Source organism: Sycon ciliatum, chromosome 5 (genome assembly GCF_964019385.1).
Source record: "Sycon ciliatum chromosome 5, ocSycCili1.1, whole genome shotgun sequence".
In the NCBI taxonomy this organism is placed as follows: Eukaryota; Metazoa; Porifera; class Calcarea; order Leucosolenida; family Sycettidae; genus Sycon; species Sycon ciliatum.
This window is the reverse complement of record NC_088647.1, coordinates 26,431,200-26,447,496: the sequence shown is the minus strand read 5'-3', so window position 1 is coordinate 26,447,496 and position 16,297 is coordinate 26,431,200. Positions and strand designations below refer to the sequence as shown.

Sequence of the window (16,297 nt, the reverse complement as noted above, 5' to 3'; positions counted from 1 at the left end):
GGGTGCAAAATAATTCATCTGTTTGACGTGCAAGTGCAAGCGTAGGCTAGGCCATCATCCCGATCATAATCACTGTCTGTACTACTGAGTACTGTACTATTGACTGCATGCCTGTACTGTAGGCTAGTGTAGCGGACGTGGAAATCCAGTCCGGGGCCGGCGCCCTCACGCCTCAGCGCGTACAGAACCATGCGTGCATTCATATTCAGTGCACAGTCGAGTCCCGATCTCCCACCTTCCAACGCGGCAAATATTTTATTTTGATATTAAAAAACGATTCAAAGCTGTAATCGATATCATGTCAGGCGACCAGCGCATAAATGCATGTGCATGTGTGTACGTACCGCTTATCCACGGCTGCACTTTCAAGCCTTGGCCTGGCCCTGGGCATGGGGCCACTACTGCCGTACATACAGTACTGGCACTAGGTCACCATGGTCACAGCCTCAGGACTCAGGTGGTCTCAGCGGCCAGCAGCTAGCACCATACACTGGCATAGTATACACCTGATCACATGAAAATGACTGCATTTTAGAAGTACATCACGTACTTCTAAAATGCAGTCATTTTCATATAGATGTACATGTCAACAATACATGTAACATGTACTGTTGACATGTACATCTACAAGTCGTGTATGTAGGTCTGAAATGACTGAAGACAAACTTTAATCTTTGGCAGCGCTGCGCCCCCTCACATCATGCACATGGCCTATGGGCAACAGCAAATTTTCTACAAGCTGCCAGAAACTAACGTTACTTTGAAATAATTTTGTTACTTCGGCCTAGTGCGCATGACTAGACTGCTCCTCAATTCGTCTTTGGCCCTAGGCTTTGGCTTTGGCCAGTGCAGTTTGGGGTTAGATGATTGTACAGTACATGTCATGACTGAGTCATCATGGGGATATGTAACCTTGGTTGCCATACATGATACTGAGGTGCAGATCTACGTGTGAGCCCGCCTAGCGCCTCCCGGCGCGGCGCAGTTACAAGGACTTGAAGAAGTCTACAGTGTAGTCTATAGCACAGCACAGGTCGCTCGATTCGTCTCTGCGTGATGAAGAGGAGTCTTGCAGGACATCAGTCAGGTGACCTGCGTCACGGGGGTTTGCAGTCAGATGTGGTACTAGTACTGGCACTTCGATCGCGTGGCACGAACATCCACGCCCGGCATGCGCTCGCGCGCGCTAGGCATCATCTGCATGATCGCTATCCGACCACCGAGCTTGGGCCATGTTTATGATGGCAAAGACTAAGTGCGCGCGTCATTATGCATTGCGCTACGATTACGCCAGAACAGGTGAAGCTTTCTTTCCAGAGCAAAACAAATCACTGGCAGTCTGTCGATTTCGCTGAACGGTGAAGAAAAAAGACCACTGCTGGGAGCCCACAATGGCGACCGCCGCTGTTCCTCGTCGTAGAGGAAAGTTCTGTGTGTTCTGTGATACCGAAAATCCGAGTGAGGGAAGATTTCTGAATTGCCTGCACGTTATTTGCGTGGGCTGCGTGCGAGAACACATCACCCCTCAAGGTAGCATCGAGTGTGCAGTTTGCAATGTAGAAACGCTTCCCAGGTACCCGTCTGTGGATCTCAGCAAACAGTTGACACTTAGCCATCGTGTGAGTAACGATGTGCAAAGCGCGGACAGCGAAGCTACTCCTGGAAATGCTGCTGTTTCGGAATTCTGCGAATTCTGCGAGGTCGATGGCGTGAAAAAGAGTGCTTCACACTCGTGCAGTGACTGCGATGAAGCACGCCTGTGCACTGAGCATGCGGAGAAGCATGGAAGAACTCGAGTATACCGGCAACACAACTTGAGGCCTTTGGCCACCTTGGCCGTCGCCCAAGCCAGTGCAGGAACTAGCAGGGCTAGAGAAAGACCATGTCCATTGCATGGAAGGCATGAGTTGTCCAGTGGGTGCAAGACTTGTCACATGCCAGTTTGTGAACAATGTCTTGTGAAAGGACACCAGCAGCACAGCATTGTTCCCTTGGCAGAAATGGCCAGTGAGCAAAGAGCAGCTCTGCAGAAGGAGGTGAAAACCAGTGCAGTGGACTCCACAGCCAGTGCCTCCTTGTCAGCAAGTTATTCAGCCATTGGGTTAGCTGCCACCCTGGAAAGTATGATGACTGGGTTATCTGAGGAGATTTCAACTGTGAATGATGAGGCTACAACTGCATCTCAGCAGATTACAGACACATTTGAAAACATGCGAAAACTGATGAAGAAAAGGGAGACAGACCTACTGGGTGAAGTGGATAAGCGAAGATGGAAACAGCAGCGGCCACTGGAAGAGAAACTGCAACGTCTCACCCAGATGGAAGAGATGCAGAGCATGGCTACAGATCTTGCAAAGTATCTATGCGAGTCTGAATGCTGTGATGGTGATGTCGTACAGCTAGGAGCACTGGTGCAGAAGAAACTGGAGTCATTCAAATCTGACCTGGAGAAGGAGAAGCAGTCCACAGAACTACGACCAACACTCAAGGCTGTCACCATGGAAACAGTAATGGACGACATACATGCAAAGCTCCAGTCAGCTGTGCAGGTTATTGAAGACCCAGGTGTGAATTTAGATCAAATAACCATCAACGCACCCGATCATGTAACCCTGGGCAACAGCTATGACGTCACACTGACTATCCCATATAGCACCGACTCCACTGTGATCAGCCGTAGTATCCGACAACAGTTGAGTGCCTCACTGGTCTCAGCATCGGGTTCACAACGTCCTGTTGCGCTGGCTCCGGAGAGTACAAAATCTTCCTCTGACATTGTACTGTGTGCTAGGGTGAAGCCAGAGCAAGCAGGAGATCATACGCTGGAGGTGAAATTGGCGAATCAGCGCCGATCCATTCCTTTTCAGGTTTGTGCTCTTGTCAGGTTTGACCGACTGCGGTGCACGAGCAACATGATCATCTTCGGAACGAATGACTCCGTTGCTCAAATCTGTGCTGATCCACGCAGGGAGTATGCCACTGTGTATGGCACCGACATGTACACGACCGGAACACACACTTGGCAGGTGAGGGTGCGTGGTGATCAAATGAACCAAGGCCTTATGTCGGTTGGAGTAGCTACACAATCGCAGTTTTACATTGACGATTCAGCCATCGTGTTCAATGAACGTGGCACTGGCTGGAGTTGCAATGGTGCTGCTTTCAGCAGGCATGCTGGTCAGTGTGGTACAGCACGTACAGCGGCATGGCAGGGTGGTGACATTCTCACTTTCACCTTCGACTGCGATGCGGGTACTCTTCAGTTACATGTGCAGCGTACAGGCGAACATAAGGTGATCACTGAAATCGAAGTCCAGGGGAAACATTTCTATTTTTGTGTGTCTATCTGGAAACGTTACCGACAAGTAGAGATCCTCTAATTTTGTTATAGTTCAGCTTAGCAAAAGCGTCGTGGCACAGAAGAGTTTTTTTTAATTTTACAGTTTGGCCATGGTTTTCATTACAGTTCAATCATCCAAAATAGTCCCGCTGGGTTTTCAATGCCCAATTCTGCCCAAACTGATGCTCGAAAACCCACCTTAAACGTGAAAAGGTTGGATTTTCTATTTGCTTCTCCATACATTTTGCAATGCATACATGTTCTAATTTTGTAAAACCTGGCTAAATTTCTAATTTTCTGTTGTAGGAATCTTCTTGCTCAAAATGTGGGGAAGAATAATTGCCCGGGTGACAGAATGCAGTGTGCAGGACTGTTGCTTTCACAAGACCTACAGCTATCATGTAGGCCGGAGACACCAAAACGTGTTGGTAGTACATGTACATGTAGTTGCAATGAATGAATTGTAGTGTAGACATTGCCATTATTCCGAAAGGCTATACATGTAGGTATGCTGCAGAATATTGATAGTTCTCGTTTACAATTAATGTGTGGTGTTTATCACCTGCTCTTATTTTTAAAACAATATTCTTTAGAAGTTCAGTATTGTGAATCTATGATCATTGGTGTGAAAACATTCAAGTAATTGACTGTTTTTTGTTTCTAGTACTGTTTTTTACAATTTCTATGATTATGGAAAGATATTCACTGGTTTGAGAAAAAAAGACACCAACGGGAAAATCTGGAAAAAACCAATGGTTTCAAGAGTTATTATGATGACAGATAGTGGAAGCGACTTCGGCAATGATTGCATAGGGAAAGTGTTTGCTCCCCACACCGGACCTCACGGTTTGCGCGGACTTGACTTGATATTTGACTGACTCCAGAGCACACGGGAAGTCCATCGAACCTTCGCCTCGGCAAACCTGCAAGAAAGCACCACTCCCTGCTCCATACACAGTCCTTCGGGAGCTTGAGTAGGCTGAGGAAGATTGTGTGGGAGGAGCATCACTTATAGTGCTCTCCGTGTCAAACTATCAGTTCACCAGGGGTACAAACGTACTGAGACGCTCCGTTTCCAGCACGAAAAACACCTCGTGAACACCTGATACCAGCGTGAGTCAGTGTCGCTTGTGGCCAATAAGAACAGACGTTGAACAGACATGGTTTGTCATGCTGGAGACGAAACGTCTCTGTAAGTTTGTGTCCCTGGTGATGGTTCTTGGAGCAGTTACCAATGGTACATGTACTGCCATTGAGTTGGGCTGTAAGCTGGTCATGGCTGAGCTCAAGCTGGTCTGGTATACGGAGCGTCACATCATACCAGAAACAGTCACCATTCAGACTGGCTGAAAGGACCACCGCGGGCAGAAGGGCAATGAGCAGCACGATAGCACGGTTGGTGTTGCAATTCAGCGCAGTACTGGTAACCGCCATAACCACTGCTGTGGGAGAGCGTTCATCTGATAACTTGATCTCCGCAGCGATGAGCACTGACTCAGATTGTCAGTGTGTATTTGTCCGGTGTACTCTGCGCAAGCGATTTTTAGGGACAGTGGCTGTTAACAGAAAACAAACATAACAAACAATCATTGTTCCAGCACTTAAACAAACTAGTAACTGCCAGCGCACACAGCTGCACTAAGTTCCTAGCTAAACAAAAAAACACCTCAGTCTCTCCAAATCTCTCCAAACCTTTCCAAATCATTCCGAGTTTTCTCCCAAGAGGCTGCTCTTGTTTCCAAGAAATACTATACTTTAGAAGTTCAGTATGGCAATTCTATGATTATTGTTCCGAATACATTCAAATAATTTCCTCTGTTCTGTATTCTGCTGTTTGTAGTATTTTACAATTTCTATTGTTATGGAAAGAGCCAGAGGTGTCAGTGGATGTTTTAAATGAACACATATCTTGGATTTCCGCCATGCCTTAGAACGCCTGGCTCTTGGCCGACCTCCTCAGCTTGCCATTTCACCACCTTGATTGTTTGCCCAATGACGCATCTACTGTTTAGTGTTATCGTACGTGCATTATGCACATCCCCAATATCACATCCCTACCGTACATTTTTTACTTTTATGCTCTCACCAGGCCAATGTGGACGTGGTTTAATGATGATGAGGCAGTACAATTTAATTGCGTTGTCTGGCTTGGGCCTCACCCACTCCGAAGGCAGCGCTCTCCTGGCTAGGGACAGCATGCACATACATGTACAGAGTTGGACAACATAGCAGTATCAAGGGTATTGTCCAATGGTGAATGCTTCACTAAGCATGACTCTGGAGTAGACACTGAATGAAATCAGAACAATATGACTGTCACCACTCGCCGGAGTCTGGACTCGAACCAGGGTCTGGGATCCTTGCTTATGCCCAGCAATTCTCTACCACTAAGGCGCCGGTCACACATGCATGGCGCTTTTGCGACACCACCAAAGCTGCACCACAAAAGTTGGGATATCCCCGGATCACCATGGATACTGCGCCTGGCGCCACTGGCGCCACGGCGGCAATCTCAAAAGCGCCACAACCAAAAAATTGGTGGCGAAACACAAAAGCGGTAGTGCAACTTTTGCGGCGTTGTCGTTGTTGGATCTCTTGGATCTTGGAAAAATTAGTTTTTCATCTCTCGTCATGAAGTGGACTGCTGACCAAGAGCAACTGCTCCTCTCCCTCTATTTCGAGGTCAAGACAAGACACCAGAAAAAAATGACAAGAGATGTACAGAGGTACAAATGGATTGTTGACAAGCTGAAGGAGGAGGATGTGGTGGTCGCCTGGAAGCAGGTCAAGGATAAGATCGGGCGCCTGAAGAAGACGGGCTCCAAAAAGGTTAAACTTCATGTGCAGCCCAGAGTGCGCAGAAGCAGGCTAGAGCGAACCGGGGCAGCTGCTGATGATGATGATGATGAAGATGAGCTGGACTGAAAAGAGATTCTCAAAGAAGCGAAGTGGCCACTACTCAAATATTTCTATGATCTGTGGAAGTCTCATCCCACTCTGGGACTGGCTATTTCCACTGATAGTGCCCAAGACACCAGTGAGGATGATGATGATGATGACAACAATGCTGATGATGCTGAACAGGCAGCTTCAGCAGAGGCAGCCAACCCCAGTGCTACGAGCAACAGAGCTAGTACAAGCAGTGATAGCAGTACTGCACACACTACTGGAAACAGTGGAACTTTTGGTGATGGTGACATAGATGATGATTTATACCATGACGTGGCTGATGACAGCGAGGCCGATAGTTCTGATGGACTTCCACCAGCACGTGCTGCAGCACTTTCAGCACAGCCTGTCCTCCCATCTGCAGCATTGCCTGCAGCAGGATTTTCAGCGCAGCCAATCGTACCATCAGCAGCATTGCCTGCAGCAGCATCTACCCCACTGCCTCTACCGACGCAGGCAACAGCAAGGCCACGAGCACAGGCGCAAGCTCAAACTCGACAGGAGCCGCACAATGGCCGTGCTCGGCCTGCCTTGCCTCCCACACCACCGAGTCGTGTTGGCAGAAGTAGGACGGCAGCACCAGAGCAACAGCGCCAGCAACAGGACCAGTTCTTGGCATCATTTGGCAACATCATGCAAGCGCATACACAACAAACCATTACACTTCAGGTAAGCAACTGTTTCCAAAACTGCCTTTTCCAAAATAGATTCTGGAAATATGGTCTGAAATAGACAGGAGATTGTTGGCCATGTTCCTTAACATTTGAATTCTACTGTAGTATATTATAGATTTGTATTGGCTACTCGTTCATAATTGTGGGATCTACTTTACAGAATTGGAATTAGTGAGAATTCGCAAACAACTGGGCCAATGAAACATCACTAGCAGTCTAGCAGCAATACTTAGTCCTCTTGTGATGGTTATTTGTGTGCTTTGACCGCAGGCACAGCTACAACAACAGCAGCAACAATTTAAAGAGCGGATGAGAGATCGTGAGGAGAGAACGTCATCAGCCACACAACGGCAAAATCAGGAATTCCAGATGACTGTCCAGCAGTCAATGATGACATTCCAGGCCACACTTGTGAGCAACCTCTTCAATGGTCCTGGACCAAGGTCTTCCCGGAACGAGGAGCAGGACTGAGCTTGTTTTGTGATAAATCCTTTCTTCAATTTTTTCAGCCGTGTTCTTCTCTTCGATTTTTTAGGTGCAATTTAGCACGCTGCGGTTTTTCTTATACGCCTTCTGCACGGGCAAAACAATAAAGTTGCATTCAGTGCTTCTCGTTCACACAGAGCAGGTGTATAAATTCATCAATGGAATGGATTGTACTCAGTGTGGAAATAAGAGGCCAGCAGAACCGTATTGCTCAAACAACAGGGTGATCTCGGTGAGTACGCCGCGCTAGCTTCCTTCTCACCGTCCAACCTGCTTGTTCGTAGTCATCGTGGGGTTGGTCATTTGGTCCTGGGTGGAACTGATTGTACGTGGCAGTGTTAATTAGCCAAGTCGGTTCCATAGGACACTTCCATCTCTCGCAGATGTTGTGCAGACCGCAACAGACAATGGCCACATCAGCAGCGAAGTCGGGATCGTCGAGGTTATTGTGGACTAGCACACGGAATCAACCCTTGAGTCGCCCAAACGCCTGCTCCACTACACGCCTTGTCCGAATAAGCCGGTAGTTGAATGTCCGTTCATGTGGCTGAAGTCCAGCTGAGTCATCAAAGCACTTCATTAGAGTCATTAGAGTCTCCCACAAGGTAGGGCCGTATGTACGTGCCTTCAATTCGAAAGTTGTCTTGTATGGTCAGCCACTTTTGCTGGGAAATCCTGCGTAACATTGTTGATGTGGCATACGCACTGGCATCCCCAGCAGACCCAGGCCTTCCGGCATTCACGTTGATGAACATCCCGCACGCATCTACAGTGCCCAATAAAATAATTGAGCAGTACTTCTTGTAACAATAGTAGCAGTCACCAAACATGGCCTTTGGCTTTCGAATTTTAACAAATGTTCCATCCACAGCTCCTGCACACCTTTCCAGGAATGATAGGGACTCGAATTCTGCCATCACTCTCTTCAGCTCTTGTCCCTCTGGGAAGCGAATGGAATTCGGCACCATGTGCATCTTCAGTGCACGCACAGTTTCATGGACTATCTTAACAGCGGTTGACTTGGCAATGCCATGCTGACGGGCTAGCTGCGAGTAGCTATTGCCGTTGGCAAGCCAATGCAGCGTTATTGCCAGACGTTTGTGGCTCGGTACACACAACCTCCACTTGCTGTCCTGGAATGTAATATACCGGCCAAATTCCTCATGGAGATGCCAGAACTCTGATTTGCCCATTCGCACATGCTCCATATACTGTTGATCTTCAAAGTCGGGGACATTCCATTGCACGGACATTGTGGGATAATTTCTCAAAAAATCTTCATCCCATACATTGCCATCTCTGAGAGCAGCCCAGAAGCGTCGTTTTCTCTTGTATCTACCGAAGAGAAGGTCACGCATGTGCGGCAAACCAAACAGTGCCATCATCTGCATCCATACAGGCTGGGTACCATCAACCATCCGACATGGGACTCGACTCAGGCGTCCACCGATGCTCAAGGAGCTTCCGCAAGATTCAAACGAAGAGAAATTGAACAACATGAATATTGAGGCAATCTACATAGCTCTCCGCAGTCGCTGGTCACGACGTAGTCGGCGATTCTGGGCGTTTCTGCGATCCATACCAGCGCAGGAAAGGAAAGACAACAGTGATAGGAATGAAACATGAAACAGCCAACTCAGTCAAAATGCAACAAAGCAGGTAACTTCCTGAAGAATTTTGAGGCTACAGTCTTTTTCAGAGAAAAGTTTTACGACACCTGTGGAGACCCGTGAAGCTGCGTGCGTACCAAAGTCTTTGCATGTGTGACCGCCGGCAGAAAAGAGCCGCAAAAGCGCCCACTGCCAGCGTGTTGGAGGCAGCGGCAAAAGCGGTCTCGCCGCCTGCATGTGTGACCGGCGCCTAAGCTACGGTGTAATCATACAACACAAACAACTCACAACTGTATTTTTGTATTTTTTTTTCTGTAATTTTCTGGATGACATGGTCACGTATAATATTATACTTCGAAGTACTATCTAAGACTAGGCGCCGGCGGATTATGCCGGCATAATTTTTGGCATAATTTGGTAGTTGAAAATTTGGAGCATAATCTGGCATCCTTTCGGAGGTAGGAGCATGAGTTATGCTAACTACATGATTGTACCATAGTTCTAGTATGTAGGCTACACAATTATGTACAATGCACCTGATCAGTGCTGGTGGTCTGCATGGTAAAGGGTTCTTAGCTCATGCAGATAGTGTGTTCAATGAAAAGCAGGGTAGAGATCATTGCAGTACATTATTGTACACTCAAACTCGTCTTCTTCAAAATTCTTTCTCAACAACTGATAATTGTAGTACATGTAACTATCGCCCTATCTCATTGCTCTCTACTTTATCAAAAGTGTGCGAACGTGTTGTATATGACATCATTTATGATCATGTTCGCGCTTCACTTTCGCCAGCACAGTCGGGCTTTTGTCGGGGTGACTCCACCAGGTACCAGGTTACTCGCCTCGTGCAAGACATCCACACCGCTCGGAACGCCCATAACCATGTTGGTTTAGTTTTCTTCGATCTTGCAAAGGCCTTCGAAACTGTTTGGCACAGGGGTCTCTTAGCTAAGCTGCGAACAGTGTATCGCATTGATGGCAAGGCTATCGGCTGGCTCTCATCGTATCTCTCTAACCGACATCAGCTTGTACGCCTCTCAACTGTGTTGTCGGAGCCTTTACCCATTACTTCTGGAGTCCCCCAGGGTTCAATCCTTGGGCCACTGCTATTTCTGCTGTATATTAATGACCTCCCCGATATTGTCCGTGGTGTCAGCCTTTTTGCTGAAGACACAGCTCTGCTTTGCTCCAATGCTTGCCCTATACGACTGCATGAAACCATGCAAGATAGCATTGGCAAGGTTATAACCTGGATGCATGATTGGAAGTTGCAGCCAAACGTTGATAAAACGGCAGCTATGTATATTTCCCATTCTCCCCTTCCCTGCCACTTTGTTTTCCTTCTTCAAGTGTTGCTATTTGTATTGTTGAAGAGCATAAGCATCTTAGCGTTGTTATTGACTATAAATTGTCGTGGTCACCCCATGCGCAGCATGTCTGCAAGCGCACAAGCTCCATCCTTGGGGCTCTTCAAGCCCACTGTAGACATCTTCTTCTTTCTTGCAAACGCTTGTTTTATCGTTGCTATTATATTGTCCTTACTTGACTACTGTGACACTGCTTGGTCTGGCATAACTACTACTGTATTGAACAAGCTAGAAACCCATAACCGCATGCTCCTTAAAATCGTATTTAGCAAAGATCGTCGCTTTCCCTCCGCTAGCCTTTACAAAATTGCCAAGATCAGTCCTCTTTCCACTCGACATAAGTACCACCTCTGTATTCTCATACATTAAATATTACTAAATAAAATACCCTTGCATATGCAGGCTTATAATTGGTTCTCCGAAACACGGAATACCCGGAACTCATTCAGTCTCCCACGCGCTGCCTCCACCCCATTCGCTCCCCGATCTTTGCTGGCACGTGTTTTAGGCAACATTACCAACGCAGGCCAAGACCAGCACGTCGATGGATAATTTTGTTGCTAAAATCTAATTATTTTCAAAGGTAACTCAAACTAATCCGCGATATTCATGTTAAAACAAAATGGCGTCACGATTTATTGAAAGTGGTTGATGGTACTACGAGTGCTAGTGTTCAAAACCATTTGAACTTCATACTGTTCGTCTTCTTTTTGACATGCTCTCTTTCCATCGTCCTTAGCTTTTGTTTGTTGTGAGCTGTTTTGGCTTTCTCTTGTACCTCTGGGGGATGCCAAGTGATGGTTTTGAGAGGCTGGTGTTGGCTGTGAGCGAGAGTTTGCCGATCGGCGTCGTCCTCGCTGTAGCGATGAAAATACTAGTTACTGAGCACCTGGCAGATATCACAAGACGTCGGAGCGTCCAGGAGCAAAGGAATCTTGGGTTTTCACTGGAATCTAGGTCCTCCAGCATCGTGTAGCCCACCGTCGGTGAATGGCGGTCCAGAAAGGTCGAACCTGGACTTCTGCAGCATCTCGCAGTCCTGCGAGGCACACCGTGTGCGCCTGCCATGTATTGTACAAATAAAACTCATGCAGTAGTGGACTCTACAGTGATGAGTCTCAGCCTGTATGCTGCAGAAGACACAGGAAATGTGACTGGTGTCTGTACCCTCAGTGACTGGACGCCAACACCCCAGTCTTCTCCTGCAGGATCTGTTTGACATTGACATTATGCAGTAGGTCGGCATTGACCTGGCTTGGCAGCTATCGTAATAATATCTGCCTGGTTGGATGTAGCAGGTTGGCGTTTGCTTGTCGTCCAGTCCGGAATTTTCTTGTAATTCACGGTGGAGTACGCGCAGGGTTTGTGACCATCCCTGTTCACTTCAATATTATCAAACACAACGTTCCCTTTGTCACTCATCTTATCCTGAGTACTGAATTTGCTGACAATATTGCACCACACTTGTCACAACCTACCGCCACTGCTGGCGGTGGCGACTGGTTCGTCAATGGCGGTGACCAGGTTGACTGACTAGCTTCGAGACAGCGGCCTCGTTGTCAACCCCGCGGCAGCCTAAAGGTAGATTTTATCGATCCAGCCTCAGCGCCATGTTGACGATGCCCTAGTGACTGTGTGTCATGGATTGCCTTGCCATCAGCGGTCATTGCCGTCCACCTTGGTGCAGCCCTCAACAACTGGCTCAGCCCACGGGAGTCTCAAGTGGACAAAGTTGTTGCCAAAGTAGCTCAGAAGATTGGTGCATCGTGGTGTAGGTGAGCACATAACTAGGACTTCCCAGCGCCTTTTTGTCCAGGCTGCGATACTATGTGACATGCTGTACTGCACATTCTTTTCAGCACTGCAAGGCCGGCAGCTGGACCGACTGCAGGGGTCGCGCACATGCAGGCCGCCTGTTGCCAGTGCAGCATTCTGGAACGTTCCTTCCTTCTGAGATCCGTGGAATAATAACTTTCTTTGCTTCAAAGCAAGCTGCTTACCTTTCTGTTGTGCTCCCAGTGTCCTTACAACAATAACCTACAGCAATGTTTTATTTTATTTTCCATTCCCCAACCAATGAATACTACAATGTCGATTCTATTTCTGAATACTTTAGTGTGTGCCCGCGCACGCAAGTGTGTGTGTGTATACATCACTCGCCACTCGAAGTTCTGCTCCCCATTACTGGAACACTGCCTGTTCTTTCAGGACCTGTCATAATCTGCAGATGGGCATTCAATGATTGTATTGTGTGTGTGTGTTTCATTCAGAATCAGATCCGCTATCGTTGCTATAAGAGAAAATCTGTGGGTTCACATCCAGTGCATTTGTAGATTTGCGTGCTTTTCTCGCCACGGGCGCATACATGGGACATTGTGTGTGTGTGCGTCTGTGTGTATGGGGATATTGTCTGTATCGGCTTTTGGTACTGATGTTCAGGTCTGTGCTTGCATGTGTGAACATGAAATTGTTCGGTTCTGTGCATGCTATTGCTATGTTGTATATTATTGTATGTATGTGTGCATTTCCACGAACAGTGTAGATGAGCGTGGAGAGTGCATTCATCCCTCATCAACCACTTCCCCTTGGGCTTACGAGAGTTTTTTCTGCGTACCTCTCATTTTTGTTTGTTTCTCTCTGATACTGTATTGATGCCGGTACCTGTACCTCGATGTGTTCCTCTATCTGCAGTCGCCTTTATCCTTCGGTCAAGTTAACGTTTATTGTGCTCTATTTATCGTGCGAATCAAAATAAACAATAATAACACAAGTCATGCTAGAGTGACGACATTGCGTGTAGTAGGGTTGATGCGATGGGACGTTATAATTAGGTGGAACAGAACACACATTGGGCAGATTGATTGGGCATCATTGATTGTGCTCAGTCTAAACAGTGAACATAATAATTATCTCCAGTGACAGACTGTTGCGGCTAGCCTCCAATAGGTAGCTGGCACTAGTCGCTACTGCTTGTTTGACAGGTGCCGCCAGAACCCCTGTTGTGTCATGCTATAGATGCACATTCCCTATTCTGGGGCATACTGAGGTACTTTGATTTTGTTGACTGCATGTAGACAGCATCCAATAGTAGCACTCGTAGACCTTGGCTCTTTGTAGGTCAACCACCATCGCATGGATCGATCGGTGACTATGCACTTGGAGGTTGGAATAGCCCGCGCTGAACAGATCTTGCCATGGCCCAGGGAGTGAACTCGCTTACTCGACTATCCCGGTTTTAGTTAACCAGCATGAGTGGTGCAATTTGTCCATACCATGTTGCGAGCTCACAGTTGTTTGGGCAGGTTTTGAGCTGCACCACGAAACGAAGCGAAATAACGGCGTGACTGTAGAGCAAGGAAGCGGCGAGACGGCACTTCCAGGACGAGACAGGCAGTAGAGATGTGTTCACAGCACGAGCAACCTCTCAAACCCTGCCGGTACTCCACAGTTAAAAGAAAATGTCGGACTGGACGACGCGCCAATGCAAACCTGCTACATCCACCCAGGCAGATAGCTGCCAAACCAGGCCAATGTCGACCCACTGCATACCGGTATGTCAATGTCAAACAGATCTTGCAGGAGAAGACTGGGATGATATTGGCGTCCAGTGTACGGACACCAGTCACATTTCCTGCGTCTTTTGCAGCATACAGGATAGACTCATCACTATAAAGTCCACTACTTCGTGATTTTTATTTGTAGAATACATGACAGGCGTATTCAGTGTGCCTCGCAGGACTGCGAGATGCTGCAGAAGACCAGGTTCGACCTTTCTGGACGGCCATTCACCGACGGTGGGCTACACGATGCTGGAGGAACTAGATTCCAGTGAAAACCCAAGATTCCTTTGCTCCTGGACGCTCCGACGTGTTGTGATATCTGCCAGGTGCTCAGTAACTAGTATTTTCATCGCTATAGCGAGGACGACGCCGATCGGCAAACTCTCGCTCACAGCCAACACCAGCCTCTCAAAATCATCACTTGGCATCCCCCAGAGGTATAGGAGAAAGCCAAAACAGCTCACAACAAACAAAAGCTAAGGACGATGGAAAGAGAGCATGTCAAAAAGAAGATGAACAGTATGAAGTTCAAATGGGTTTGAACACTCGTACCACCAACTATACCACTTTCAATAAATCGTGACGCCATTTTGTTTTAACACGCATACGGTCCATTACCTATTTTTAATAGCAATGAAATAATCTTTTTACAAAAAAAAGGTCAACTTATGACTAGAAGAAGTACATGTAATGTTTTCTCTTTTCCATGTTGATCTCTAGCATGCATGGACACCTTGGTATGAGGGCACTCATGTAACATTTTGTTGTACTCATGGCCACTTGCAGGTACGAAAAAGCCACAATTTTCCGAACTTTGAGGCTCCATAAGTACAACAAAGTACCAAATCACGAAATATGTTCCATCGTTAGAATCGTTATTTGTACAGTATGTATCTACTCGGGAGTAGTACGAGTCGTCCTGTGCAAATAACCTACAAGGCTACAGGAGCATGGAAAGCACTGCGTGAAAAGTGCATAAACATGTGAGATGATTATAGTGCAGAAAACCACAAAAACGAGGGAAATCGCGGATTTTCTTGAAAATCGCGGGTTTGAGCAAAAATCGCAAAATTTGTTGCATCCGTGGAATCGCGATTTTCTGGATGGACAGGCAGATGCAGACATCCCTCCATGACAATCTGCCAGAAATACAGCCTTTGGACTGCCATGATTTTGAGCGCATCCATTACCAGCTTGCTGATGTGCGCCGCCCCCTAGCCAAGGCTGCCAAGCTGAACACATCGAAGGCAACAGGATCTGGCAATATTCCAGCAAGAGTCCTAGGCTCCTAGCTGACTGTTCCAGTGAGCTTGCAGAACCAGTCACCAAACTGTTCCGTCACTCTGCTTTCGCCATGGTGTTCAGCCTGCCAAATAGGGTCCAGCGGATAGCGCATTACAACCGTCCACAACTAACGTGCTTCACCAGGGAAGTAAGGCAGGCGCTGCTGAGCAATCGACTTTGTACTGAGTCCATGAGAAATTCTAGTTCTTTTCCAGCCTCCTGAGCTGAACTCGGCAAACTCGGCAGTTCTTTTGGAACGAGCTCTTTCTGTTTATAATTATAGCCCTTCTTCATCCAGGTCCAATTTTAGCAATTCATCAGTGTCTACTTCAGCATCGCTAGAGATGCTATCGCCAGAGCCTCTGGCACAACGAGAAAACTCTTCTTGGTCTGTTTGATATTCATTTCGCGTATGTCTCCTCCATAGCTCTCCATTATTCTAAAAGTAAAAGAAACCTCGTGAATAATTTCTTCGGGTTTGTGTCTTGAACTGCCTCGGCCTCGGTTGGGCATGCTTCACAAAAGGCTTGAATACAGTACATTTACCTGACCACATCGCTACAATCATAACGTCTTTAGGTAGCAATAGTTAAAACTCAATATTCCGGCATAGTGCCACGGTGTGCGAGTCACCGAGGAGCCAAATTAATGCATTTACATTTTTTCGCATTTTCTTGCCCATTCTGTCCGTGCGCGGGATCCAAACCTAAAATAAGTCCACAAGCAGCCATGGGTGGTGGGATAGGGCCCCCTTAAGGGGCAGCCTACCCATAAATATCATATGGCATTCAATTGACCGTAACTTACTTTGGTGTTTCTCGATGGATTTGAGTGAAATTTTGACCACACACTCCTGCCACTATGCTGGCCCTCAGGACATGATTTACAAGTTCTTGCGCCTCACTGACAGGCTTTCCAGGCCGGAAAAACTCAAATTTCAGGCATAGTGCCACGGTGTGCGAGCCACCCAGGAGCCAAACAAATGCATTTACAATTTATTCACATTTTCGTGCCCATTCTGTCC

At 47.2% G+C, this 16,297-nt stretch overlaps 1 protein-coding gene across 1 annotated transcript; it reads right to left on the bottom strand.

Annotated features, from left to right (window-relative positions):
• Positions 1–8,015: 8,015 nt before the first annotated feature.
• On the bottom strand, positions 8,016–8,867 carry LOC135816942 (uncharacterized). Its single transcript, XM_065330047.1, has one exon. The coding sequence runs from the start codon at positions 8,865–8,867 to the stop codon at positions 8,016–8,018; it is 852 nt and encodes a 283-aa protein (XP_065186119.1).
• Between the last annotated feature and the right edge of the window lie 7,430 nt (positions 8,868–16,297).

Coding starts and splice junctions, on each gene's coding strand:
- LOC135816942 (XM_065330047.1), bottom strand. CDS start 8,867: ATGGTTGATGGTACCCAGCCTGTATGGATGCAGATGATGGCACTGTTT.